The sequence below is a fragment of the Saccopteryx leptura genome, chromosome 6 (assembly GCF_036850995.1).
Source record: "Saccopteryx leptura isolate mSacLep1 chromosome 6, mSacLep1_pri_phased_curated, whole genome shotgun sequence".
NCBI lineage: Eukaryota > Metazoa > Chordata > Mammalia > Chiroptera > Emballonuridae > Saccopteryx > Saccopteryx leptura.
In genome coordinates this window covers 28,248,217-28,276,012 of record NC_089508.1, presented here as the reverse complement: position 1 = coordinate 28,276,012, position 27,796 = coordinate 28,248,217, and the positions used below count along the sequence as shown (strand labels likewise).

Here is a 27,796-nt window from a genome sequence, read left to right as displayed (position 1 = left end):
AAGGATAGAAAGATGATTAAGATACTTTGCGTTCCCTCAGAGCTCACTTGCTTACAATTTAGAAGTGAGATAAGACAAGAGACAATATAAATAAGCAACAACCAAGGCAGAATGTTACCAAATTCAGAAGAGGCACAATGGAAGTGTAAGGAGAGTTCAAAAGAGGGCAATCTGGCTGGGGAATCAGGGAAGACCTAGTGGAAGAGTCAGCATTTGGACTGACTATTTTAAGGATAGGTAGGATGTCAGCAAGCACAGATGGCAGTCAGTTCCAAAAATGGGCTTGTCACAAAGAATGGCTTGGAGCTATAAGTGTGGGTCTTCTCTGTCGAGTTTCAAGTGTTCCATTTGACTGGAATGTGGAGTACAAAATGGAGAGAGTACTAAGAAGAGCTTGAACAAGCGGATTGGGGCAAGATCAACAATAGCTTTGAGTGACTAGTTTAGCTCTCTGTACACTTTTCCTGATCACTGGAAAATCGGAAGGTACTTGAGCAGAAGAATTAAAAAAACAAGAATATGTGACAGAGACCAGATGTGACTCACAGGCCCCAAATGATTACTATCTGGCCCTTTATAGAAAAAGTCTGTTGATCTCTGGTGTCTGTAGTAATAGTAAATGTTAAAAACATTCGTCATAATATTTTTTCATTCTTGCATAAGGAAAGAAAATCCAATAAATACCTGCTGCCTTTGTTGCCAAGAAGACAACAGAAATTCCTAAGCCTTGTACATGATGGTTGCCCTTCTGTTTCTCTTATTTGGGTTGGGATTTAGTTGAACAGTGTATTACCTGCCTGGTTTATGATGACTTTGATCAGTTAGTTGTGTTACTGTATAATGTAACTAGTTTGACCTCAAAATACAGAGCCTTGAATCAGTAAGTATGGCTATTACAGAATTTTCAGCCTCTTAGATTATATATTTCTTTCATAAGTTATTCAGGAAGTCTAAGAGTTTTAGGAACATGGGTATAATTATAAAATCAGTGATAAAAAGCCAGTGAGACATAAATGCCAAGTATCTTATTTAATTCTTTTTTTTTTTTTTTTTTTTTTTTTTACAGATACAGAGAGAGTCAGAGAGAGGGATAGATAGGGACAGACAGACAGGAACGGAGAGAGATGAGAAGCATCAATCATCAGTTTTTCGTTGTGGCACTTTAGTTGTTCATTGATTGCTTTCTCATATGTGCCTTGACCCCGGGCCTTCAGCAGACCGAGTAACCCCTTGCTCAAGCCAGCGACCTTGGATCCAAGCTGGTGAGCTTTAGCTCAAACCAGATGAACCCGCGCTCAAGCTGGCGACCTCGGGGTCTCGAACCTGGGTCCTCTGCATCCAAGTATCTTATTTAAAATTGCTTTTTATGACCAAGTTGGGCATTTGGTTGCTACTGTATCCTTGTATGGAACGTGTTTGTATGTATTTTTATATTATTGTTGGTATATTTTCAGGATAAATTCCCAAAAGTATTATTTCCGGTTTGAGGGGTTAATACATATGTAGTTTTGTTAAATGTTACCAAATTCCTCTCCAATAGGGTTTTATTATTTTTTATATTATTTTTATTCATTTATTTATTTGTTTGGTTGATTGATTTTAGAGAAACATAAAAGAAGGAGGGGAGATAGATAGATAGATAGATAGATAGATAATGAACAAAGCATTCGTTTGTTGTTCCACTTAGTTGTGCATTTATTGGTTGCTTCCCATATGTGCTCTGGCCAGGGATTGAACCCATAACCTTGGCGTTTTGGGACGATATTTAACTGACTGAGCTAACAGGCCAGGGCCAGGTCTATACCGTTTTTAATTCCACTGCAATATATGAGAAGCACTATTTTAAAGTATTCATATTGTCTCTTAACTAAAATGTGACAGATTGTGTGTATCTCTAAGTTTATTTATATATTTATTTATTTGCAGAGGAACATTGAAGAAGCCGGTTGACTTTCCCCTTTATTGCTTTTAACCTTTTTTTCTTATTCTCTGTATGTAACACAGGCTAGCATTATTGAAAATCATCCCAGAAGTGAGACGTGATATGAAAGAAACATTCTAGGCATTTTTAGGGTTATAATAAACATCTCATACTCTTGTGAGCCCTAGTTTGTCCTCTTATTTAGTCCCAAGAAGTCATTTTCATCAGTGAATTCATACTATTTTAAGATATTCAACTAGTCTAGCTATTGTCTCAGTGGTATCTTGCTGGCCTGAGCTGTTTTCCTTTTGGTTACTTTTCAGGGACTATAAGTGGAGATGAACAGTTTTACAATAGCAGCTGCAGTTTTTTTTGTTTTTTGGGTTTTTTTTTACAGAGACAGAATCAGAGAGAGGGATAGATAGGGACAGACAGGTAGAAACGGAGAGAGAGATGGGAAGCATCAATCATCAGTTGTTTTTTTGTTTTTTTGTTTTTTAATATTTTTTGCAAGTGTGTGTGATTTTTTTTTTAATTTTATTTATTCATTTTAGAGAGGAGAGGCAGAGAGGAGAGAGAGACAGAGAGAGAGACGGGGGGAGGAGCTGGAAGCATCAACTCCCATATGTGCCTTGACCAGGCAAGCCCAGGGTTTCGAACCGGCGACCTCAGCATTTCCAGGTCGACGCTTTATCCACTGCGCCACCACAGGTCAGGCAATCATCAGTTTTTTGTTGCGATACCTTAGTTGTTCATTGATTGCTTTCTCATATGTGCCTTGACCATGGGCCTTCAGCAGACCGAGTAACCCCTTGCTTGAGCCAGAGACCTCAGGTCCAAGCTGGTGGGCTTTTTGCTCAAACCAGATGAGCCCACGCTCAAACTGGCGACCTCAGGGTCTCAAACCTGGGTCCTCAGCATCCCAGTCCCACGCTCTATCTACTGTGCCACTGCCTGTCAGGCAGCAGCTGCAGTTTTAAAGCTACAGTAAACATCCAGTTTCAGAATTTTACATCTCAAAATCAAAGAGAACCTTTTATGGTTTTTAAACTGCATTTACTGCCTGACCAGGCAGTGGCACAGTGGATAGAGCGTCGGACTGAGATGCGGAGGTCCCAGGTTCGAGACCCCAAGGTTGTCAGCTTGAGCATGGGCTCATCTGGTTTGAGCAAAAAAAAAAAAAGCCCACCAGCTTGGAGCCAAGGTCGATGGCTCGAGCAAGGGGTTACTCGGTCTGCTGAAGGCCCACGGTCAAGGCACATATGAGAAAGCAATCGGTGAACAACTAAGATGTCGCAACAAAAAACTAATGATAGATGCTTCTCATCTCTCTCTGTTTCTGTCTGTCTGTCCCTATCTATCCCTCTCTCTGACTCTCTCTGTAAAAAAAATAAAAATAAAATAAATAAACTGCATTTACTTCTGATTATTAAGGATTCTTTTTTTATTATTGATTGATTTTAGGTATTGATTAATGATTGATTGATTGATTGATTGCTTTTTAGAGAGAAGAGAGTGAGAGAGAAAGGGGGGGAGGAGCAGAAAGCATCAACTTGTAGTAGTTGTTTCCCGTATGTGCCTTGGCAAGCCTGGGTTTCGAACCAGCGAGTTAAATGTTTCAGGTCAACAGTTTATCCACTGCACCACCACAGGCCAGACATGATTGTTGAGGATTCCTAAGGGGACAGTGAGAAGGTTGGTGACTTGTGTAGAGAACTAATGGCCTGCTATCTATCCGTGCACTCAACTTCCCTTCTGTGTTGCCAGTGCTTACCTGGACTTCTGTCTTTCTACAGCAACAATGGTGTGGTTGGTGAATATGGCCAAAGGAGACCCAGAAGCCCAAAGGAAGGTCTCCAAAAGCTCCACTTACAATGTACAAAGTAGGTGATTTTTGTTTGGTAATTTCCTGGGTTTTAGGATCTTTGTCGTATCTTCTAGGCTAATAATGAGTTCTAAAGTGATTTTACTTTTTTCTTTGGTCATAAATTCCCTTGAGAATCTCCCGAAAGCTGTGGTAATTCCCAGTAAATAGATAACTATTAAGGAGTTCAGATGCCCCAAACCCCACAGAAAGGCACCCTAGGCTGAGAATTTCTGCCATTGAATACCATTAATACCAGTATGGAAAGGTTCAAGTTGAGGCTGATTTTGAAAAGAAAAAGACAGTTTTCTCTCCAAACATGTTAAAAATGAGTATCTCTTATCTGACATAGCCAGAATAATTTAAAATAATTTTATTTGAGATGTGATCGTGTTTGGACTGAGAAGATAAAATACTGCAGAGGGACATGGCTTTGCTTTCTCGGGGAGGACAATAAGGATTCCCGAGGGCGGGATATGGAAAGGCTCGTGTGGGTACTACAGAAGATACGAAGGAGAACTTGAGTTCGGAATTGTTATTAGAAAGAGCTGAACAGCAAAACAATATCAAAGTCAAGAAGAAAGGAATCTTCTTTTTTAAAGAACAGCTTATGAAGAAGCTGAAAACAGGCAGAGTAAAGGTCGCTAAGAGCTGGGAAAAGGGCCGTAGTTGCCTTTCGTCAGAAAAGGAAGCGTTTCTGTTTTACAGAGCCAGGAACCTGCTGTTTTAGCCCTTGGGTCACTGAGGAGGACACTTTCAACTGAGAATTCCTGGGACCCAGTCAGGCTCGTTCTGCAAGTGAGCAAGGCAGCAGTAAATGGTGGCATGGTACCAGCAGTAGACCTAGCAGGGAAATAAGAAATATATTGAAAGTAATTGCTGCAAGCCTGGTTATTGTGTTAAGCTAAAGAAAATTAAAAGACTGATTGTCTGTGAGTACATCTGTTTATATGTAGGTGAGTATGACTATGTATTTGGCCCATCAAGATTTTATTCTTTGGAGCTTATTTGGGGAGACAGAAACATTCAACAGGTAATTCACACAGTTGTGAGAGTCCTACAGAGGAGAAGTATGAGTTGCTATGGAGTTTATGGTAGAGGAATTTTATTCTGGTAAGTCAGTGAAGGCTTCCCTGAGGAAGTGGTACTAGATGGCCGCTGAAGAAAGGAATTGCTTTCCAGAAGAGGAAGCCACTGGGCAGCACCATGGAGTGAGGAGGGGCAGGGCCACCTGCAGAGTCCCTGGGGGGAGGGAGCTGCTGCTGGTGTCCGGGTGGGGCAGCTCCGGGTGGTATGGGGACTCTCACACTGCAGGATATTTCACACTCCCGGCCCCTCACCCACCAAGTGCTAATCGTGGCTTCAAGTATTACAGTGACCAAAACTCGTCCGTCCGTCAGTTATTTCCAAACACCTTCTGGAAGGAGGTGCTACCCTCCAGTTGGAAGCCACTGTTGGAGGAACTGGAAATTACACTGGAACAAGAGGGATGTCTGTACAAGGAAATAATTATAGCACTGGGAGGTTACCTGCCTGGGAACTTTGTCAAGAATTTGAGGATGAATTCATCATAATATAGAGAAAATTAGTTAAGGGGAAAAGAACCGAGGCATTTTTTTCAGGGAAAACAAGTACAAAAGAAGCTAATGTAATTAGACTCTATTTTGGTTATAGCAGAGTAGTTTCATTTTGAATAATATTTGCATTCTGACAGTATAAAAATGGAACTGAACATAAATTATGACACAGGGGGAGTGTGGAGAGAGTTAAGTTTACCTGTGTGCATGAGAATGGGAACTAGGCTTCACTTCTCTGTAGGAAGTGACTTAGATTTTAACCTGAAATAAAAACATCCAGATAAAGCACCATGTCCATGCTATTTATATATAAATGAGGATAGATCTCAGTTCCAAAAGAAACAGCTGAAAAGGTGGAAAGTAGGAGTGAGGAGGGAGGGGCAGAGCGGGACTGCTGTTTTCATGTATAAACCCTGTGCTTGTATGATTTCATACACTCCAAACCAGGGAAGGTTTCAGTTTTGTGGAGACCTGGTAAGAAGAAGAATACAAATACAAAACTTCAAGGGCCCCTCTCAGAAAAAATCGGTGCGAGGGAGAGGCCTGAAGTTTGCCAGCTTTATTTACTCATGGTAAACCTACCTCTGCTATGAACGTGTGCCATTTTTATTTAAAAAAAAAAATAGAGGAAAAAATGTATTATCAACTTCACTTAACGTGTATTAATTATTTTTTGATGTGGCAAAGATTTTCAACTATCATATTGTGCTCACAATTTTTAGACCGACTGATAGTCATTATGACAAAATGACTACCAGGTGTCCCCAAACTACGGCCGGTGGGCCGCTTGCTGCCCCCTGAGGCCATTTATCCGGCCCCTGTTGCTCTTCCGAAAGGGGCACCTCTTTCATTGGTGGTCAGTGTACTGGAGCACTGTATGTGGCGGCCCTCCAGCAGTCTGAGGGACAGTGAACTGCCCCCCTGTGTAAAAAGTTTGGGGACCCCTGGACTAGCCCATAAAAAAATACACTCCCCCCTTCCCTTCGTCACTAAAGCCAGTGCTGAGTGCCATTGGTTAGGAAGCTTTCAGCTGTAAACATCAGAAAACCTAGCTCATTTGCTTGAAACAAAGGAGAAATGTGTTCTTTTATGTGACCAGAACCCTGAGGTGTAGTCATTTTTGGGGATGGTTAATTTTGTGGTTCATTGGTGTTATCAAGGGGCCAGGTTCTTTCCAGCTTCCTGATGAACCGTCCTTAAGGAGAGGCTTGGTCCTTAGGCCACTGCTCCTCATGGTCACAAGATAACAAGTGCAGTTCCGGGCATCATATCCAGATAAGACAACATCCAGGGGAAGGAAGGAGTGCTTAGTGTCTTCCTAAGTTTCTCATCAAGAGTGAGAAATTCCCAGCAGGCTTTGCCTCATCACACATTGACTAGTACCAAACCCAAAGCCTCAGAGCTTTCTTTGGGAAGAGGAAGATAGGGGAGTACATGCTTGGCTTGGATTGATCAGGATTTACCGTCAGAGTCATGTGGGTGAGACTGCCCTCAGGAATAAGAGGACAAATGGCCGTTGGGTACGCAACCCACGGGCCCTTCATGTTTTGTGGTTTAAGAGCCAGTTAGCCTAGTTACAATGACAGACAAGTGGTTCTTGTTTCCATGTAATATTTTTAAAAGGTATTAAGAAAGTTTTCTGAATATTACAGTTGTCAGTTCTAATTTTCTTGAAGGCACAGGGAGTGAGTCACAAGACCCTGTGACAGAGAGTGATGATGGTGGCTTCAGTGAGGAGTGGGAAGCCCAGAGGGACAGTCGCCTGGGACCTCATCAGTCTACGCCCGAGTCACGAACTGCTGTCCAGGAACTTTCCAGCAGCATCCTAGCCAGCGAGGACCCAGAGGAAAGTATGTACATTGCTTTAGTGGAAACTCATGGATTCCCTTAGGTGCTGCAGCTTCAAACTCTCACAAAATGAAATGAATCAAGAGCCTTATAACAGCCCCACTTTTCATGGGAAGTGGCAATAGCTGGTGCTCTCATAGCACCATTTGTTAATGTCAGATTCTGCCCCTTGGGTTTTCTAAATTGGCCCTTTACAGCCTGATCTTTGGCATTTGTTTTATAAGGTCAGTGATTTCTTTGAAATTATCTTTCCAGTTAAACTTCATGGCTGTAATATGCTTGTGTACAAATACTTTATTAATACTTTATACTCAATGTTTCAGCCTTTTACATTATAATTCCCTTTGTAGACAGCCCCTCCTAACTTCAGATTAATATTTCCTCTATCTGGGACCAATATTAAACTAATAATTGACATTCTTTCATCATCTTAGCACCACCACACAGCCATCATTTTGTGTGTGTGTTGTGACCAAGACAGAGAAAGGGACAGATAGGGACAAACAGGAAGGGAGAGAGGTGAGAAGCATCAATTCTTCATTGCGGCTCCTTAGTTGTTCATTGATTGCTTTCTCATATGTGCCTTAATGGGGGTGGGAGAGGGGAGCTACAGCAGAGAGAGTGACCCCTTGTTTAAGCCAGCAACCTTGGGCTCAAGCCAGTGACCATGGGGTCATGTCTGTGATCCCACACTCAAGTCATTGACCCTGCCCTGCGCTCAAGTTGGATGAACCCGTGCTCAAGCTGGCATCCTGAGGATTTGAACCTGGGTTCTCTGCGTACCAGTCCTACCTTCTATGCATTGTGCCACTGCCTGGTCAGACTAAAGCCTATCTTTTAAACCTATAGTATTTGCTTGACTTTATCTTTTTGTGAAGAACTTATAAGGTTAAAAATGTTTGGCAGCCTGACCAGTTGTGGCACAGTGGATAGAGTATTGACTTGGGTTGCTGAGGACCTAGGTTCTAAATTCCGAGATTGCCGGCTTGAGCGTGGGGTTGCCAGCTTGAGTGTAGAATCATAGAGATGATCCCACGGTTGTTGGTTTGAGCTCAAAGGTCACTGGCTTGAAGCCCAAGGCCGCTGACTTGCGCAAGGGGTCACTGGCTCAGCTGGAGCCCCCCAGTCAAGGCACAAACGAGAGGCAATCAATGAACAACTCAAGTGATGCAACTATGAATTGATGCTTCTCATTTCTCTCCCTTCTTGTCTGTCTGCCTGTCTTTCTATCTCTCTCGCAAAAAAAAAACCCAAAACAAACAAACAAACAAAAATTTTGACAACAGAAACCCTAGGGCCTTTGCATTTCTGTGGAATTTTTAGGATCTGCTTGTCAGTTTTTAGAACACCCAAAACAATTTTGAAAGAGGAGGAAAATGTTGGTGGACTTACACTATTTTTTAAAAGTTTAAAAACTTTTATGCTCCAAAAGATGACAGTAAGAGACTTGTACACCCATGTTTTTGTGAGAGAGACAGAGGGACAGATAGGGACAGACAGAAAGACAGGAAGGGAGAGAGATGAACAGCATTAATTCTTCATTGCGGCTCCTTAGTAGTTCATTGATTGCTTTCTCATATGTGCCTTGACCGGGGGCTACAGCAGACCGAGTGACCCCTTGCTCAAGCCAGTGACCTTGGGCTCAAGCTGGTGAGCCTTGCTCAAAGCAGATGAGCCCGCGCTCAAGCTGATGACCTCGAGGTTTCAAACCTGGGTCCTCTGCGTCCTGGTGCTCTATCCACTGCACCACCGCCTGGTTAGCCAGACTTACACTTTTTTTTTTTTTGTATTTTTCTGAAGCTGGAAACGGGGAGAGACAGTCAGACAGACTCCCGCATGCGCCCGACCAGGATCCACCCGGCACGCCCACCAGGGGCGATGCTCTGCCCACCAGGGGGCGATGCTCTGCCCCTCTGGGGCGTCACTCTGTTGCAACCAGAGCCACTCTAGCGCCTGGGGCAGAGGCCAAGGAGCCATCCCCAGCGCCCAGGTCATCTTTGCTCCAGTGGAGCCTCGGCTGCGGGAGGGAAGAGAGAGACAGAGAGGAAGGGGAGGGGGAGGGGTGGAGAAGCAGATGGGCGCTTCTCCTGTGTGCCCTGGCCAGGAATCGAACCCGGGACTTCTGCACGCCAGGCCGACGCTCCACCACTGAGCCAACCGGCCAGGGCCCGGACTTACACTATTTGATTTCAAAACTTATTTCAGAGCCATTGTAATAAGGACAGGCATATAAATCAATGGACAGAATTAAGGGTCCATAAATAAACCCTTACATTTATGGTCAGTGATTTTTTTACAAAGGTGTATAAATTTCTCAGTGGGGAAAGGATACAGTCTTTTCAACAAATGGTACTGGGACAGTTGGATATCTGCGTGCAAAACAATGAACAACAAGCACTGCCCGCCTCATCCGTCCTGCACACATCAAATGAACTCAGAATGGATCCTAAACCAGAATGTGTAAATGGCAGAACTATCAAACTGCTAGTAGAAAACTTCATGACCTTGAGTTGGACAGAGTTCTTCAATACAACACTCAGAAAAAAAACTTGATAGATTGGGTTTTGTCAAAATTAAAAACTTTTATGCTCCAAAAGATGACAGTAAGAGACTTGTACACCCATGTTCATAGCATTATTCACAGTAGCCATGAAGTGGGAGCAACCCAAGAGTCAAGTCAATGCATAAACACAATGTAGTATATATGTGCTATAAAATATGATTGTCTAAGAAAGGGAGGAAATTAAAGAAAGAAAACAAAAGGAAATCCTGACGTGCTATCACATAGATGAGCCTTGAAGTCGTTATGTTAAGTGAAATAACCCAGTGGCACACACAACAAAGATACTGTATGATTTCACTAGTCAAAATCAGACACAAAGTAGGATGATTGCCTGGGGGCTGGAGGGAGAAAGGAAGAAGTTCTTGTTTAATGAGTAAAGAGTTTCAGTTTTACACGATATAGAGTTACTTCTGTGTATGGATGGTATTGATGGTAGCACAACAGTATGAATATATGTAATGTCCCTGGACTGTGTATTTTATCACAATTAAAAAAATGGTTTTAGCCCTATTCATATAGCTCAGTTTGTTAAGCTTCATTCTAAAACAGAGGTTGCCAGTTCGATCCTTAATCAAGGCACATACAGGAAGAGATTAATATTCCTGTCTCTCTCTCCCTTCCTCTCTTGCTAAAATCAATAAATAAAAATTAGTCTGACCAGGTAGTGGTACAGTTGATAGAGTGTCAACTAGGGATGCTGAGGACCCAGGTTTGAAATCACAAGGTTGCCAGCCTGAGTGTGGGCTCATCCAGTTTGAGAGCGAGGTCACTGGCTTGAGGATGGGATCATAGACATGGCCCTATAGTCACTAGCTTGAGCCCAAAGGTCGCTGGCTTGATCAAGAGGTCATTAGCTCAGCTGAGCCCCCTGGTCAAGGCACATATGAGAAGCAATCAATGAACAGCTAAAAGTGCTGCAACTATGGGTTGATGCTTCTCTTCTCTCTCCCTTCTTGTCTGTCTCTGTCTTGCTAAAAGATTTTAGAAAAGGGTTTCTTTTTAAACATTAAGAAAAGAAAAAGAAGCCACAGGCTGATAGAAAATATTGCAAATCATATTGCAAGTCCTATTAAAGAACTTGTATTTGGAATATATAAAGACTGCTTACAACTCAATAATAGGAGGATAAGCCAGTAAAAACTAGAAAATGCTCCAAACATATTTTACCAAAATGTTTACAATGGTTAAACACATAAAGATACTCAACATAAGAATGGCTGTAATCTTTTTTTTTAAGTGAGAGGTGGAAGGCAGAGAGACAGCTATTTTAGTACCTGAGGTAAAGCCATGGAGCCATCCTTAGAGTCTGGGGCCAACTTAGCTCAAACCAGTCGACCATGGCTGCTGAAGGGGGAGAGAGAGAGAGAAGGGAGAAGGGTGGAGAAGCAGATGGGCGCTTCTCCTGTGTGCCCTGAGCAGGAATCAAACCCGGGACATCTACATGTAGGGCCAACGCTCTGCCACTGAGCCGCCTGGCCAGGTTCTATACTTTAAAAAAAAATAGCCTGACCAGTGGTGGTGCAGTGGATAAAGTGTCAGCCTGGAACACTGAGGTTGCTGGTTCAAAACCCTGGGCTTACCTGGTCAAGGCACATATGGAAGTTGATACTTCCAGCTCTTCCCCTCTTCTCTTCTCTCTCTCTCTCTCTCTCTCTCTCTCTCTATCTCTCTCTATCTCTCTCTCCCCTCTCTAAAATGAATAAATAGGCCCTGGCCGGTTGGCTCAGTGGTAGAGCTTTGGCCTGGTGTGCGGAAGTCCCAGGTTCGATTCCCGGCCAGGGCACACAGGAGAGGCGCCCATCTGCTTCTCCACCCCTCCCCCTCTCCTTCCTCTCTGTCTCTCTCTTCCCCGGGCGCTGGAGATGGCTCCATGGCCTCTGCCTCAGGCTCTAGAGTGGCTCTGGTCGCAACAGAGCGATGCCCCGATGGGCAGAGCATTGCCCCTTGGTGGGCAGAGCGTCGCCCAGGGGCGTGCCGGGTGGATCCTGGTCGGGCGCATGCGGGAGTCTGTCTGACTGCCTCCCCATTTCCAGTTTCAAAAAAATACACACACACAAAAAGAATAATGCCTGACCTGTGGTGGCGCAGTGGATAAAGCGCCGATCTGGAAATGCTGAGGTCGCTGGTTCGAAACCCTGGGCTTGCCTGGTCAAGGCACATATGGGAGTTGATGCTTCCAGCTCCTCCCCCCTGTCTCTCTCTCCTCTCTCTCTCTCTCTCTCTCCCTCTCTCTCCTAAAATGAATAAAAAAAAAAAAAAAGAATAAATAAAATCTGTTCATAATAAAAAATAAAAAAAATACTAGCGATACGAAGTGTGGGTGAACATGTGAGGAAACTGGAACACTCAGGCATTGCTGGTGGGAATGTAAACTGGTACAGCCAGTTGGGCAGTAGGAATTTGACAATTTTCTAAAAAGCTAAACACAGTCATGTAACCTAGCAATTTCACTTCTTGGGGTCTACTCACTGAAAATGAAAACAGTCTGTCCACACAAAAATATGTATGTACAGTCATGTTCATGGCAGTGTTATTTATAGCAGCCCAAAAAGGAACACAGCCCAGGTGTCCATCAGCTGGTAAATGGATAAACACTTAAATATATTCATACGATAGAAAATTATTCATCAGTAAGAAGGAATAAACTGCAGGCATGCAAGTATCATGGATAAATTTCAAAAACATGTTAAGTGGAGGAAACCAGTCACAAAAGACTTCATAATGAATGAGTCCATTTCTATGAAGTGTCTAGAAAAGGCAACTTGTAGAGAGCAGTGTTGGCTTAGGGCCTGGGGTGGGAGGGGACTAACTCCACGGGCACAGGTATTTTCTTAGGGTGATGGAAATGTGGGGGCTGTGAAAATGCTTATGCAATCATTGAATTCTACGCCTACACAAATAGGTGAATTTTATGAAATAAATTGTACCTCAGTAAGCTGTGTTTTTAAAAGGGGATGATACTTATATAGGCCTTATGTGGATTTATTAGAACAGTGTAGACATAAACTAGGCATTCAATGGATGACTGTTATTATTCGTTGTTACTTTTGATATGTAACAGCAGCATCTGCGGTTAAGACCCCAGAGCCAGCCACACAGAATCTGAAACTCCTATTTTAAAAAAAGTCAGAAGAGAAAGAAAGAGAAAACCTGCTCAAGCCTGATTCTGTATGATGTCATTTACTGACTGCTCATTCCATGCAGGGTGGAGGCGCAGTGACATTTTTGAATTGTAAGATCATAGCAAAGAGTGACAAACTTTTTCTGTTTGTAATCTTTTCTTTTTAGGGGGAGTAAAGCTTGGATTGGGGGACTTCATTTTCTACAGTGTTCTGGTTGGTAAAGCTTCCGCGACAGCCAGCGGAGACTGGAACACAACCATAGCCTGTTTCGTAGCCATATTAATTGTAAGTATGCACTAATAAGAACATGCCAGACGCCTCGTCTCAGAACTCTGATTATGCTGTCCCTTTAAGGCAGTCCCTTTTTAACCCCTGCTGGGCTGAGTGGTCCAGTCACCTGGGGAGGAGCTTTTTAAAAACAAATAATTAAACCTCACCTAAGTAGTTCTCTGCCTCACTCTACATTAAAATCATCTGGGACCTTTTAAAACTGTGTGTGTCCCCACCCTGAGATATTCTGATTTAATTTATTTCAGTTTTTATTTTATTTTATTTTATTTTTTTACAGGGACAGAGAGAGAGAGTCAGAGAGAGGGATAGATAGGCACAGACAGACAGGAACGGAGGGAGATGAGAAGCATCAATCATCAGTTTTTTGTTGCGACATCTTAGTTGTTCATTGATTGCTTTCTCATATGTGCCTTGATCGTGGGCCTTCAGCAGACCGAGTAACCCCTTGCTCGAGCCAGCGACCTTGGGTCCAAGCTGGTGAGCCTTGCTCAATCAAACCAGATAAGCCCGCGCTCAAGCTGGCGACCTCGGGGTCTCGAACCTGGGTCCTCGGCATCCTAGTCCGACGCTCTATCCACTGCGCTACCGCCTGGTCAGGCAGGTTTATTTTTTATTTTTAGAGTTTCCCAGGAAATTCTGAGAAGTACTTCTGATTAGGAACTGCTGTTTCAGGCAGCTTAGATGAGTAGGAGATTAGCTGTGTTCATAGGGGAAGTGGAGTCCCACTGGGTCCCTGAGTCTGGTGGGGGGGCGGTTAGTGCATGCTCTCATGGAGGCCTGCTTACAGAGCCAGGCGCTTTCAAAACTAGAGTTTCAATAGCATGTTTCTTACTGATTTTATTTTTTTACTAGAGATGAGATCTCTTTGATGTTTCATATGCGAGTGAAATTATTATAGATGAGAGCCTTTATATTGCATTTATTTTGTGATGACACTTATGATTTATGATGAGGATATAACCGGTTAGAATTTTGTGTATTTTATTTATCTTTAGAGGTTAGTTTTCTGAATGAGTTGTGTCTTTTAATAAGAAAATTACTTGCCTGACCTGTGGTGGCGTAGTGGATAAAGCGTTGACCTGGAAATGCTGAGGTCGCTGGTTCGAAACCCTGGGTTTGCCTGGTCAAGGCACATATGGGAGTTGATGCTTCCTGCTCCTCCCTCCCTTCTCTCTCTGTCTCTCTCCTCTCTCTCTTTCCCTCTCTCTCTCCTTTCTAAAATGAATAAATAAAAATTAAAAAATTTAAAAAAAGAAAAGAAAAAGAAAATTACTATTCTGGATAAACCTGACATGATGCTGAGCCTCCAGAATTTATGGTTAGTGTCTCACTAACTACATTTAAAAATATAGTGAACACAGTATGGCTGCTCTGTGTTTCCAAGGCAGCAGCAACATACTTTTCGTAAACTTCTCTTGACATACTCTATGTGCATCTTTGCCCCCCGTCCCCTGCATAAAAACACTCTTCGCCTCTGGGGTTGTAGCCAGCCAAACTAAGCTCATGGTAGCCACTCAGATTTTGGTATTATTTAATTTTTTTCAAAAATAGTTTTACTTCTTTTCAGGTTCTGTTCTTTATCTAGAATTAGGGGACGAAGAACCAAGTCTGTTTAAGTAATGAGCTCTGTGTGGCAAAGGAAAATGAATGTTGTTTCCAGGTTGAATGGAAATATTTGTTCTAAAGTTTGACCTCAAAGGATTGTATTCAATTAACTAAATTAAAACTAAGACTTGTGATTGAGTTGTTTTGCACAAAATACTTTCATAATTCTGCCTGAGTTGTGTCTTTTCCCCTCTGCCCCGCAGGGTTTGTGCCTTACGTTATTACTCCTCGCCATTTTCAAGAAAGCGTTGCCAGCCCTTCCGATCTCCATCACCTTTGGGCTGGTTTTCTACTTTGCCACAGATTATCTTGTGCAGCCCTTTATGGACCAGTTAGCATTCCATCAATTTTATATTTAGCAGATTTGCGATTCCACTCCCATGGATTTTTCTTCTTTGACTATAATTAAATCTGTGAAGGACAAAGGTGATTTTCCTGTGTCCACATCTAACAAAGTCAAGATCTCCAGCTGGACTTTTGCAGCTTCCCTCCAAGTCTTCCTGACCACCTGCACTGTTGGACATTGGAAGGAGGTGTCTACGGAAAACGGTTTGAACATATGTCATTGTGGTGAACTGAGTCCCCTGGTGCAACTGCCAGATCCAAGGGACAAGGACAAGGCAAAGTGATGGGCCAAGAAGTTGCTTGCTTTCACCAGCAGTTTGACCCTTGGTCACAGGTGGATTTTACCCACACTGCAGACTCTCAGGACTACCATTATTAAGCGGTTACATGAAGCGGTTTACACCAAACAGGACTCATCATCTTAAACAACGTGCTGAAATCAACCTAGGAAGTCTGTGTTGAATCCTAAACCTGCTGAGGAGGTGCTGTAAGGAGAGCAGGTGCCTGAGCGAGATGGGAAGGTGGAAAGGGGTTCGGACTTTCACTTTCAGACTTTTTTGCTGCAGACTTACCATTTTTAAATAAGACTTTTTTTCACCTCAGTCAAGGCAGATAGACAAGTTGATTTTGACAGTTTTTGTTCTGAAGCACTGAGACTCATTGCCATCCCTGGTTGCCATTTCTCCCCAAGGCCAGTATGGATTTATTTGAAGTTGCTTTATCTTAAAAATCTTAACCTCAGGTTCCAAATTCAGTAATTTCTGGAAGTAATGGAACTAGAACTCAATGATTCTCTTTCACCCTTAGGCAAATTCTGGTTTTATCCCCAAATTCCTAACTTTGAGACATCCTTGTAGGTTTGTTTGCCCTGATGTTTCTTTGTTCCCCATCTCTCCCTCCGCTCCCCCGCAAGCCTCTCTCTCCTCCAGCGAAGACGACAGCTCTGTGGCAGCAGACGGTCCCGCATTCTGGGATGTTGCTCTGTGTGGTGCGGAGAACGTGTTGTGATACAGTGCTGTCGGCCGCACTGTCGTCACCTCGTCGGTAGCAAATACAGCGTGTGCCCAAAGGCGGTAGCATTAAAGAGTAAAATGGCCGGTGAAGTGCTGTCTGTCCTGGCTTTTCTTTTTTTAGTACAGCCCATTGTCTCTGGCTGGTGGTCTGTCAAGTCATGGTCAGTTGCATCAGTGCAAAGCAGGAGTTTGGGGAAGTCATTCTTACACTTGGTGAGCTGGGGGAGAACCAGGGTTGGGGAGGGAACCAGGTGCCAAGAGAAGAAAGAAGGGGCTGCAGCAGCCACTGGGACGGGATGAGCTCGTGTCCGGGGACAGGTGAACCTGTTGGGGTGCTCTGTGGTTCCCCGACCTTGCCTTTTGTTCCAGTGCACTCTGTGGGCTGGGCAGTGGAGCTCGGCCCGTGCACTTTGGTTGGACAGCGCACATAAACAGCTATTGCCATGGGCACATGGCACCTCTGAGGGAAGCTTTGCCAGGGCACCGGCCTTCTGTACCGCAGACAACCCTGAGCCCTGTGGTCAGCCGGTAAGCGTGCGTAAGGAACATGGTTTCCCTGTGGCTGAGGAAAGACCAGCTTTTCCTCTGGGTCCCACTGCTTTCTCTCAGCCTCGTATGTGATCTGGTTTGGGACTGGTTCTCCTTGGAGTTTTGAATATTTGCTTTCTGTCATGGAATAGTTCTTGAAACTAGCGTTGGGAGAGTGTCAGCACTAACCTGGACGTAAGGAAGAACGGGCTGCCATCACATCAGGCGGGTGAGGACTGCAGGAAACGGGCCGGCTGTGCAGAGAAAGGGGCGGGGGGGGGGGCTCATCTCCCTTTGTTAGCCCTTTCTTCCAAGATTTTTTTTCTGCTCAGTCTTATGGCAGTGTGGTGTTCTAGAAAGACACCATTCAACAGCTACAACCAGTTTGTGATTTGAAGCTGTCCTGAGGGAGCTCTGATTTAGAACAGTTTGTCTGTGCGAGGGCCCCAGATGTGCTGTATCTTTCCTGAAAGGCTTCTCTGAGGAGGGGCTATGTGTGTGTGTGTGTGTGTGTGTGTGTGTGTGTGTGTGTGTGTGTGTGTGTGTTTGAATCCACCCCATATGTTATTGTCCTGTGTGGAAAGATTCCGATAAATCTGTCACTTTCTACAGGGTAGAACCACATCTCAGCAAAGAGAGGACACGTCTTATTCTTGAAATCACCAATCTCAGAACACAGAACTTTTCCTTCAGATCTTTTTAGAATCAGTTCAGTCATTTCTGAAATATCAAACTGCTCATCGTCCACCATGAAAATTGGTTGTCATTAGAGAGAACAGTAGCAATTCCTCTGAGGGTGCCCCTCACATGGGCCAGCGGTGGCTGTGGGGCCCGACAGTACAGGGCATAGAGCAGGGGTCTCAAACTCAACTCAGCATGTGGGCCGCAGAGCAAGATCACAGCCGTTCGGCAGGCCGCACTAGGTCTACAAAAGGCAACTGTTACGCAACACTTTTCTCACTGCAGTTGAAAACAAAAAAAATCAGCACAAAATTGTTCGACGGGCCGCGAGTTTGAGACCCCTGGCATAGAGCCTGAGTGGCCACACCAAGCCTCTCAGGGAAAGAAGGAAACAGGCGGAAAAAGCGACCACTGATGTCTGGGTCTGACTGCCCTGCAGAAGAGTTTGTATACAGAATGCAGCTCCACACTAGCCTGAGAAAGTACCAACCATCTCTGGAAGATTTGTAGGGTTTTTTCAAAGAAGAAGGACTCCCTTTCCTGTTTTTGATTCTCAGGCTAGTGTGTGGTCTTAGGATCACAGCTCTCACTAAGTGGCTAAATTTCTTGTTCAGAATATAGAGAAGCTTTCTAAGCAACTTTAAACATTCATAAGTGGGCAAATTACTGATTTCACGACAGAATTAATAACTAAACAGGTGGTGTTTTTCCTTTTAAACTCCCAGATCTTTATTTTAAAAAGTTTCCCTTGGTTTTTGCCTGATTGGTGGTGACACAGTGGATAGAGTGTTGACCTGGGATGCTGAGGTCTCAGGTTCAAAACCCCGAGGTCACTGCCTTGTGGGTGGGGTCACTGGCTTGAGCATGGGGTCATCGGACATGATCCCATAGTCACTGGCTTGAATTCAAGGTCACTGGCTTGGCTGGAGGCCCCCTCCCTGGCCTGTCAAGGCACCTGTGAGAAGCAATCACTGAACAACTAAAGTGACATAACTATAAGTTGATGTTTCTCATCTCTCTCCCTTCCTGTTCCCCCCCAAAAAGAAAGTTTCCCTTGGTTTTAAAAACCATTCATAACAGATGCTTGAATAAATATATGTTTAGCACTTTTCCTTTACTTAGCCTCAAAAAAACTTGTATGTGTAGTTTTATTCATAATTTGTAGAATGTGAGACGGAAGTGAAGCCATCACATAAGATCCTCCAGGGTCAGGTGTGTCCAGGAAGTCTCTGACCCCAACTCCCCGCTGCCCAGCCGTGCATATTTCCCTGTTTGAGATCTAGACCTGGAAGAAAAATTGTTGTCACCAGTATGGTAAGATTTGTTCAGTCTCTTCCATGGTGCTGGAGTCTAAAGATGCAACGATGAGCCCTGGCCAGGTAGCTCAGTTGGTTAGAGCATTGTCTTGATATGCCAAGGTTGTGGGTTTGATCCCCAGTCAGGGCACTTACAAGAATCAAGCAATGAATGCATAAATAAGTGGAACAATAAATTGATGTTTCTGTCTCTCCTCATCCTAAAACTCAACATTTTAAAAAAGATGAATATGATCTGTCCTCAAAATACAGCTGTAGTCTCTTGTTTTCTGATACAGCCGTTCTTTAACTTTGCTAAAATATTGGGTACTTGTCAGTAACTGCTTTCACAGTGACTGTTATTGAGGATTTAGAAAATTGATGTTATAAAGGTGACTTGATTTCTTCCAGAAACCCATCCTTTCAGTACAGTACTTCTTTTTCTCTAAATTTGCTTTTGGATAGTTTATAAAGAACAGTCGACCCACCGTTCCCCTCACCTCCAAGGGTGTCCTGATCATTGAGCTTGGGAAAAGACATGAAAATTGGACACTTGGTTCTGCTCTGGGAAGACAATATCATATCACCATCATAAGTTTGAGCCCAGAAGTGATCCTTGTGATCTTTCCTGTTTTTAAATTCTCAAAACACAGGGGAAAGAAGACAGTGGTGCCCGCTCTCCACGACCCTCGTTGAGACAGCCGAGCAGAGTGTACCACAGAGTGTCATCGCGCCCCCTCGCGGGTCATCTGGATGGAGCTGTCCAGTCTTCCTCTCTGGTAGCCTGGAGCTGAAATGAGTCCCTCTTTTTTTTTTTTTAAGATTTTATTTATTCATTATAGAGGGGAGGGGGGAGAGAGAGAGAATGAGAGAGAGAAGGGCGGAGGAGAAGAAAGCATCAACTCCCATATGTGCCTTGACCAGGCAAGCCCAGGGTTTTGAACCGGCAACCTCAGCATTTCCAGGTTGACGCTTTATCCACTGCGCCACCACAGGTCAGGCATGAGTCCCTTTCTTGAACATCAAAGCCATTGCCCAGGGCCGCTGGCAGCATTGCCCTGAGAAAGTAGTTGGGTCCATCCTGGGCCCTAAAGTGTGAGGTATTAGCACTTCAGTCTCATCTGTGTAGCAGGAAAGATTTCCCAGGAAGCAATTTTTCTTTTAAAATACATCCCTGTTGCCTCAGGGCACATTCACTCACCCGTCTGGGGGATCAAGTACAGGATAGGTTTCTTTCCTGTGCAGCAGGCCGGCCGGGGCTGCAGGTGCAGCAGGACCATTGACTCTCGCAGGTTTATTGTCTGGCTTTTGCTTCTACAGACACTGCTTGTTACATGATTCAGACAGGCCGAATGCATCTTTTAAATTCTGGGTAAGATATTTTGCTAGATGATTGCAGATTTTCCTGTGTCTGTCAGAAGAATAAAGCCTGTGTGATGCCAGAAGCTCTCATTTTCTTAAGTGAAGGGAGTGTAATGTGTAACTGGGAGACTGCTCAGCAATGTCAGGAAACAGCTCAGAAACACAAATACATTGTTGCTGTCCTCCCCTCAGCACAGCCTGTGGATAACAGCAGGCCACATCTCTGAACGGTGCGATAGTAAATCTATTTATGAGAAGTCTCAGAATAATAGTTTCTGAAAATATATTTTTCTAGAAAATTTTTAATGTAAAAACTGTCAAAATAAGAACTTATAGGACATGTATGTATGTTGCAGTACAGTGCAAATATTTCATGTGCTAAAGGATAATCTTGTTAAAATTATTATTATGTAGGTCATATCAATGGGAAACACCAACATTACTTTTGTTTGTTTGTTTGTTTTTGTATTTTTCCGAAATGAGAAGGGATGGGGTAGGGGGGAGGCAGGCAGACAGACTCCTGCATGTGCCCGACTGGAATCCACCCGGTGTGCCCACCAGGGGGCAATGTTGGCCCCTCTGGGGTGTTGCTCTGCTGCAGCCAGAGCCATTCCAGCACCTGAGGCAGAGGCCATGGAGCCATCTTCAGCGCCTGGGCCAACTTTGCTCCCATGGAGCTTTGGCTGTGGGAAGGGAAGAGAGAGAGAAAAAGGAGAGCTGGAAAGGTGGAGAAGCAGATGGGCGCTTCTCCTGTATACTCTGGCTGGGAATTGAATCCGGGACTTCCACATACTGGGCCGACGCTCTACCACTGAGCCAACCGGCCAGGGCCACCAACATTACTTTTGTTGACCTGGTAGAGCATAGGTTGTCTTATTAGTCTGTCCTCAAATTCCACCGAACCTTTTAGTAAACAGTGAATAGTACATACAATGTTGAGAATTACTGATCAGAAATAAGTTTGTGGCATAAAAAACCAAAGCGGACCGTTGTCTTCAGAAGGAGCATGTAGAAGATGAACGTGTTCCTGCCTACAGTGACTCGGGGCATCGGGATAGGAAGGGTGTCTTTGTTCTCCTTGGGAATCGGAGGCATCGTTTGCTTTTATGAATCTTGTAGGCAGTGTCACTGGAGTCTGCCACAGAGCATCCTGCTTTTCCTCATTAGCTGGGAGAGGTGTCTGGGCCCCGAGGAAGGTGCTCTGGATGAAGAATGCCCTGGAGCGGGTTGGAGGGGTTGCAGTAACGAGGCTGGGTTTCCTTTTTTTTCTTTTTAATTGAATTTATTGGAGGAGGCTGGATATTATGCATCATTAAGGTAAGTACCACAGTTTCCTGTGGCCCAACTATTCTCTCTGGGGCAGAGGGGGTGGAAGAGGAGGAAGGAGGGAGAGACCCTGCTCACCAGTAGCTTAGGACGTTAAGAGTGAGAGAGTACCACATACTTGAGCACAAGCAACACAATTGTGACTCCATGGTGACTCACTACATTGAACTTGGGAATGGAGAGTAAAGGAGAGGGCCACAAAGGACAGGGTTTAAGATCAAGACAAGAGTTTCCTCCAGAAGCCTGACCAGGCAGCGTAGTGGATAGAGCATCAGACTGGGATGTGGAAGACCCAGGTTCGAGACCCCAAGGTCGCCAGCTTGAGCGTGAGCTCATCTGGTTTGAGCAAAAATTCACCAGCTTGGACCCAAGGTCGCTGGCTCAAGCAAGGGGTTATTCGGTCTGCTGAAGGCCCGCAGTCAAGGCACATATGAGAAAGCAATCAATGAACAACTAAAGTGTCACAATGCGCAACGAAAAACTAATGATTGATGCTTCTCAACTCTCCGTTTCTATCTGTCCGTCTATCCCTCACTCTGACTCTCTGTCTCTGTAAAAAAATAAAATTAAAAAAAGTTTCCTCCAGAAACATAAAATTTGAAGTAAATTTGGCAAGAATTAATCTGAACTGGCAAGAAGGCAAAGAACACATACTTACAATCAGGAAGGAGAGGAAGTATGGGGGAAGTACCTAAGGATAATTGTTTGTTTTTTAATTTTTATTTATTCATTTTAGAGAAGGGAGAGAGAGAAAGGGGGAGGAGCAGGAAGCATCAACTCCCATATGTGCCTTGACCAGGCAAGCCCAGGGTTTCAAACCAGTGATCTCAGCATTCCAGGTCAATGCTTTCTCCACTGCGCCATCACAGGTCAGGCAAGGATAATTGGTTTTTTAGTTAAGGTGATTTAGCCAGAGGAAACCTCAGCAAACAAAATCTGTTTCCATATTTACTTGGAATAGACTTTCTTCATTAAATGACTTGTAGAAACCATGGAGGATGGTGACCTGACCTACCACAGGGACCTCTTATGTTGCACCAAGGTTGGCTCTTACTTGGGCTGGCATTTCTGTCTCTGGTATGGCGCCCTCTAAAGGGAAGAAATGGAAGAGCATGAGAAACCAGGTCAGTAAGAGATCTGACTCTTGGGAGAAGGGGTGGGATACTCTTGATTCCTCTTTGTCTTTTTCTCTAAAGTTTTAAAAAATATGCCTGACCTCTGATGGCGCATTGGATAGAGTGTTGACTTGGAATGCTGAGGTCACCTGTTCAAAACCCTGGGCTTGCCCGATCAAGGCACACCACTCCTCCCCCCTTCTCTCTCTCTCTTTCTCTCTCTCTCCTTTCTCTAAAATCAATAAATAAAATCTTAAAAATTATGTAGTAACCCAGGGTCAATTTCACATGCAAAGAGGAAAGAATGTTAGTCTTCTCCATAGCATACTTCAAGGTAGACTGCAGGGAAATTTTGACTGATTTGTTTTTCTGGGTAGCCAACCTAGTCAGGAACCACTGAAGTCAAAGATATACATACAAGGATGATTTAAGCCTGACTGTGTGATGGCGCAGTGGATAGCGTGTCGGACTGGGACTCAGAGGACCCAGGTTCAAGACCCTTGGGTCAACCGCTTGAGCATGGGGTTGCTGAGTTGAGCATGGGCTCATAGACATAACCCCATGGTCTCTAGCTTGAGCCCAAGGGTCTCTGGCTTGAAGCCCAGGGTAGCTGGCTTGAGCAGAGAGTCACTCGCTCTGCTGTAGCCCCCCAGTCGAGGCACATATGGGAAAGCAGTCAATGAACAACTAAGGTGCCACAACAAAGAGTTCATGCTTCTTCTCCCCATCTGTCTGTCCCTCTCTCTGACTCTCTGTCAAAAAAAGTGCCTGAGCAGGTGGTGGCGCAGTGGATAGAGTATTGGACTGGGAAGCAGAAGACCCAGGTTCAAGACCCCAAGGTCGCCAGCTTGAGCGATGAACAGGTCCCCAGGGTGGGGACCAGCTTCCCCCCGAGGTGCGAAGGAGCTGGGTGCGAACATTCAGTCATCTGGCTTGAGCAAAAAGCTCACCTCACCAGCTTGGACCCAAGGTCACTGGCTCGAGCAAGGAGTTACTCGGTCAACTGAAGGCCCAGGGTCAAGGCACATATGAGAAAGCAATCAATGAACAACTAAGGTGTTTCAACGAAAAACTGGTGATTAATGCTTCTCATCTCTCTCCGTTCCTGTCTGTCTGTCCCTATCCTTCTCTCTGATTCTCTCTCTGTCTCTGGAAAAAAAAAAAAAGTCCAAACAACACTGTCTGCTAGATAAGTATATTTATGCTGAATTTGTGATTTTTTTTAAATTTATTTATTTTTACAGTGACAGAGAGATAGATAGGGACAGACAGGAACGGAAAGAGATGAGAAGCATCAATCATCAGTTTTTTGTTGCGACACCTTAGTTGCTCATTGATTACTCTCTCATATGTGCCTTGATCGTGGGCCTTCAGCAGACCGAGTAACCCCTTGCTTGAGGTGAGCCTCACTCAAACCAGATGAGCCCGCGCTCAAGCTGGCGACCTCGGGTCTTGAACCTGGGTCCTCAGCATCCCAGTCTGATGTTCTATCCACTGCACCACCGCCTGGTCAGGCTGAATTTGTGATTTTTAATGGTGTGCATCCCCTCCAGACATGGCTGTCAAGGTGAGGAACCCATGGTAGCCTCTCACATACCCATCAAATAAACTGAGGAGAGATTTTGGGGCTTTATCCTGCACCTAGATTTCTGTCCATCAAGAACTATAACTCAAGCCTGACCTGTGGTGGCGCAGTGGATAAAGCGTCGACCTGGAAATGCTGAGGTCGCTGGTTTGAAACCCTGGGCTTGCCTGGTCAAGGCACATATGGGAGTTGATGCTTCCTGCTCCTCCCCCCTTCTCTCTCTCTGTCTCTCTCTCCTCTGTCTCTCTCCTCTCTAAAAATGAATAAAATAAAATAAAATAAAATAAAAAACTTCTAAAAAACAAAAAAAAACTATAACTCAAATAATAATTTGAGTGTTTTTTTTTTGTTGTTGTTGTTTACTCATTGGATTTTCTTACATATGCTATAAATAGCATTAAATTTAATTGTTTAGTGAGATGACTGGGGGTTAACTTGCATGAGCCCAGTAGATGTGAACGTGTGATTTCTTCAGATTTTCTGAAGTGTTGAAAATGACCTCGGTGCCATCCTGCCATTGTCATCGTGGAGGTCTGCCTGGGAAGTCTTGTGGAGACTTCTAACCCAGCCTCCCCACTCTGCTCCCCCCAGTTCAGGGCTCAGCTCTGGAATAACCCAGCCAGAGGTCCCCTGGTTTGGAAGCATCATTGAGCCTGAGGACGGAAACGTCCCAGCGGAGGGCGGAAGGCTCTTCTCTCCTGGGTAACCGGCACAGGGCCCAGGAACCATGAGGGTGTCTGCCTTCATCCTGCCTTCTTCCCTGCCTGCTCTCTAGAGCACAGCTGGGAGAGCCGGGCCAGGCTTCCTGTCTTGTTGATGTGGCTACTTCGGCTCTCAGGTTACTGTAGTGGTCGTTTGGAAGTGAGCTCCACAGATGTTTAAGGGCTTCAGCCATTGTTAGATGCCCCTAGTGAAGCCGCCTGCCTGGGGTGAATGTGCTGTTGATGGCATAGCCTGGTTGGCTCTCTGCTGATGGAGGATACTCCCCTGAAAGCCAGAGCGGCATTTTGTACCAGCTGGGCCCAGGCAATGACCCCAGCGACAGGGATAGAGGAACCCGGGTCCTCTGCACCTGTCCACATGTAGCAGGTTATCCTCTGGGGGACTCTTTACCTAACAGGCAAGGATCAAAGTCCCCCTTTCTCATCTGTGTTATAGACAGACTCATGAGATCAGTCATAGACCGGTTACAAGTGATTACGTAACTTCTGTCATGAAAGCTGTGACTCACCAACGCACTCCAAGCATTTGATAATTGTTACATGAATTGATTTTTGTTTTCAAGTCAAATGCACTGGTAAACATTTCTGTGAGGGGAGGCAGCCATCTGACCGAAAGAGTTCCCACGCTAGTGGGAGTTCACCCCTACCAGGTGGGGACGCTGCCAGGCCCTGCTGACATGTCCCTGGCCAGCAGGGTCCGGGTGTCTTCCCCACCAGCCCCTGGCCGCTTGGCAGGCTCTGCCTGTCTGTTCCTGGCAGCACACCAGCCTGCTGGTGGGGCAGGCAGGGAGCAGGGCAAGGCCTGGCGCCCCTCACCCTCACCGGGCCCCTGCCCCTGGGGCTGGAGACAAGTCTGGCCCCATCTCCCCTCTGGGAACGTGGCCAACCCAGCTGTTTACCACAGCCCCTCCCTGATTCACCCTCTCTGCCCCATCCCAGCATAAGTTTCTCACCGCCCAGCCCCAGGATTCTGTCTCTGCCTGGGAGTCCCCCTCCTAGGCCAGGCTTGCGTCCTCCATTTCCCTGAGGTTTGCTGCTCCCGAGGCCTCCTCCTCCCCACCACACTCCTAGTGATTCCCGAGCAAAGCAGCCTTTGTCTGTAGCCTGGCTCCCTGCACAGGGAAGCCCTCAGACGTCTTGTTCATCCCGATGCCTCAGCCAGATGAGGGGAGCCATGTGGGCAAACTCACACAGACCGTGGGGGTGCATCACCTTCGGGAGTGACCTGCGCCCCAGGGTGAGGACCAGCTTCCCCCGAGGTGCGAAGGAGCTGGGTGCGAAATGCAGCATCCCATCCCCGCTCTCCTAGGAGTTGCTCACACAGTGCTTGGTGAATAAATGAGGTAACGGGTGGATTCAGGGTCCACAGGAAGGGATTTCCATGCAGGATGATGTCAACAAGGCACATGCGTGGGAACGTGTCTTAAGTAAGAACAAACATGAACCAGTTTTGCCCTTGTTTACAAGGCTGTGTAGAAAGTGTGGAGCCTGAAGTCAATTGGCCTTATTTGCTTAAGAGACCAGTATTTATAAATTGGTGGTCAGGGTTGAATCCAAACAGGAATCCTCCCCCAGAACACATTTGTGACATCTTAAGAAACGTATGGGTTTGTCCTGTGGGTCAATGTCACCATGCTAAATGTGAGAGGAATAAAGGAGAACACAGTTCTTAATGCTCCTTCTTATCCCTCACTTAACCAAGAAAAACTCCAGAGGAACATACTTGCCCCATAAAAACCAACGTCCACTGAACATTTAATATGAATGTGCCCCAGAGACAATGCTCAACCCGTCACACGCATTGTCTCGGTCACCATCAGCCCACCCTTGAGTAGGGGCCTGTTACCTGCATTTTACAGTGAGAAAATGGGAGCTTTGAGAGGATGAGGAACAGTCCGAGACTTACACGCAGCAAGGAAGTGGGCGGGGCTGCCCCACCGGCAGTGGGGGGTCTGAGGCCAGCGCCCACGCTTCTTATCTCGAGGTCAGAGCCGCCGGGAGACCTGCTTCTGTCCAACTGGATCGCCTCTCTGGGCCTTTGTTTTCTCCTTTGTAAAATGCAGCGTCTGATAACATTTCTCAAGTTTTCTCACTGAACCTGCTGTTGTATCTTGGAAGTTTATTTTAGTATTTATTTCTTATTTACATTAATCTACTGTCTTCTTTTGAAAATGAAGAAAATGGCATGCATGAAGGTTGACTTGCCAGAGATACCCGGCCAGTGAGGGTAGATGCCAGACTCCAGCCCAGCTGGCTGTCAGAACAGCTGTCATGCCTCCCCTCAACCCCGCTGGCTCCCAGGTGTGGGCCCACACGTGGCCCCAGCCATGACGGGATTCAGCAGGCACGTCATCTGCACACCGGGCTGATGTCGCTAACCAGAATCCCATTTGCTCTGTGCTATGTTGTGTTAAATTTGTATGTTCTACAACCCTTTATTGGTAATTATGAAACTCAAAAGGCTCTGAGCACTGAAAGGTCTCCCATAAATTTGTGAGACCTGGCCCTTCTAAACTCTGAGTCTTGATTTATCCTGTGCAGGTAAATATTTATGTTTAGCTTCGGAGCTACGAGTGTGTGTGTGTGTGTTTAAATTGATTTGGGAGAAAGGGAGAACATTGATTTGTTGTTCCACTTGCATCCATTGGTTGATTCTTGTATGTGCCCTGACTGCGGATCGAACTTGCAATGCTGGTGTATCAGGACGACGCTCTAACCAGCTGAGCCACCCAGCCAGGGCTGTGGGTGGTTTTTGTGTTGTCCTCTTTGGTTGGTGGGTTTTGATTCTGGGCCCTCCTGGTGGAGGTATATTATATATAGTTTAGTAACTTCTAAAATCTGAAAAATTCTCAATTCTGAAAGACATTTGGCTGCAAGTTTCTGATAAGGAATTGGGACCTAGCTATATGTAATAGGATTAGAGTTATAGAAGAGCTGTGAAAATAAAGAACCTAGACCTAGTTTTATGTCTGTCTGTCTTTCAGTGGCATTGTACCCTAAAATAGAGGTCCAGGACAACAGGTCCGAAAATTA

General features: G+C 45.1%; 1 protein-coding gene across 2 annotated transcripts in view; it reads left to right on the top strand.

Moving 5' to 3' along the window:
- The window catches only part of PSEN1 (presenilin 1), a 71,213-nt gene extending 54,984 nt beyond the window's left edge, over positions 1–16,229 (top strand). For both annotated transcript variants that reach the window (XM_066343088.1, XM_066343089.1), the window contains 4 exons: positions 3,718–3,804; positions 7,039–7,212; positions 13,062–13,180; positions 14,995–16,229. In XM_066343088.1, the coding sequence (XP_066199185.1) occupies positions 3,718–3,804; positions 7,039–7,212; positions 13,062–13,180; positions 14,995–15,150 (536 nt within the window). In that variant the 3' untranslated portion in view covers positions 15,151–16,229. The remainder of the gene's footprint in view (positions 1–3,717; positions 3,805–7,038; positions 7,213–13,061; positions 13,181–14,994) is intronic.
- Positions 16,230–27,796: the final 11,567 nt, after the last annotated feature.